Here is a 1,295-nt window from a genome sequence, read left to right on the forward strand (position 1 = left end):
CCCTAACGAAAGGCTTGTTGGGGAAGTCCGTGGTTTTTATAGTTGAAATCGAATAATCGCACCGTCAAATCTCCTCCAAATCATCTAAAAACCTGTTCCTCTTTGAATTTCCATTTCAATGATTGCATATATTTCTTGGAAGTTTGCATATTGAACATAGTAAGTCTCTTGGTTATCCAGGGCCCAGGCACATCACTTAGCTAAATGAACTATTCCGAAGTTTTGCCATAAAGAGAGTTCACAAAATCTATAAATGGTCTGTTGATTTATTGCTGTATTTTAATATCATTACACATTTCAATGAATTTCTGCATTCAACAGTCAAATAAAAAACAGTAATCGATGACTTGAAATAATACCTTCTTGTGGGTGATTGTGGTTGGAAATTTCATTAGAAGAAGTGCCAGAGCATACAGATTTGGCAAAGAGTTGAATGCCTCTTAACCTCAAAAGAACGTTCTGAGAATTTTGAGCTCGGATACTTTGAATGACATTTAGCAACAGCGACAATATAAAACCACAGGAAGAGTTGAGTTCCTTGTATAAAGAACCAAGGCTAAGATTTGGAGTCAATGAATTCTTTCTGGATCGAGCAGCAATTTCGGCTGACATGAGGGAATACTTGAGTGTATCCCATAGAATCACTGAGTGGTTTACCCTTCCAGATCCCTTATCCACGCCAGGAAAGCACATTCCACTCAATACACGAAACAAAGGTTCAAGATTTGGTGGTGTCGTCACATTTTTTCCAACTGGAAAAGCTTTCAGAAGCTCATTACTTATTGCAACATCAGCAGCACATTTAAGAAGACACAAACCATCTTCTAGAGAAAGGGAACTGACTTTACTATCTGACAAGGATGAAGAGCTAGCAGTGTTCATAGAATTAACAGTTGGAATAGGCAGTGGATGAAACTTCCTAAAATCTCCAGGTGATGCCGGCAGTACAGAATTTGCAAGTCCCCGGCATACAGGACAAAGGAATTCGCCCTGGCAAATTAAATCAAAATCACCAAAATATTCTGCTATTCAAAGGTCAAAAGTGAAATTTATTTATTTTTTTCTAAAATCTTCAACCTGTTCAGGATCTACGATGTGCCCTCCTTCAAAGACAATTCTTCTGATATATCTGCATGGTAGCAAATAAAGTAAGAACAAAAACAATGCCTTTTATAATCACATCAATAATTTTCATAGACCTTAACAGTGCAATGTCAATGTACGTTAAAGAGAAGATACTTGTGTTAAGAGCTTCAACTAAAGTATAACCACAAAGCATGCAGTTCAGAGTCCGA

The 1,295-nt window shown here is 37.3% G+C and overlaps 1 protein-coding gene across 1 annotated transcript; it reads right to left on the minus strand.

Moving 5' to 3' along the window:
• Positions 1-306: 306 nt before the first annotated feature.
• On the minus strand, positions 307-1,187 carry LOC111390061 (E3 ubiquitin-protein ligase PRT6-like). Its single transcript, XM_023015040.1, has 2 exons — positions 1,078-1,187; positions 307-990 (listed from the first exon to the last, which is right to left on the minus strand). The coding sequence occupies exon 2, from the start codon at positions 880-882 to the stop codon at positions 322-324; it is 561 nt and encodes a 186-aa protein (XP_022870808.1). The 5' UTR covers positions 883-990; positions 1,078-1,187; the 3' UTR covers positions 307-321.
• Between the last annotated feature and the right edge of the window lie 108 nt (positions 1,188-1,295).

This window comes from Olea europaea, unplaced genomic scaffold (assembly GCF_002742605.1).
Source record: "Olea europaea var. sylvestris unplaced genomic scaffold, O_europaea_v1 scaffold6466, whole genome shotgun sequence".
In the NCBI taxonomy this organism is placed as follows: Eukaryota; Viridiplantae; Streptophyta; class Magnoliopsida; order Lamiales; family Oleaceae; genus Olea; species Olea europaea.

Bases quoted from the DNA above. Each gene is read 5' to 3' on its own strand.
- LOC111390061 (XM_023015040.1), bottom strand. From the start codon at position 882: ATGAACACTGCTAGCTCTTCATCCTTGTCAGATAGTAAAGTCAGTTCC.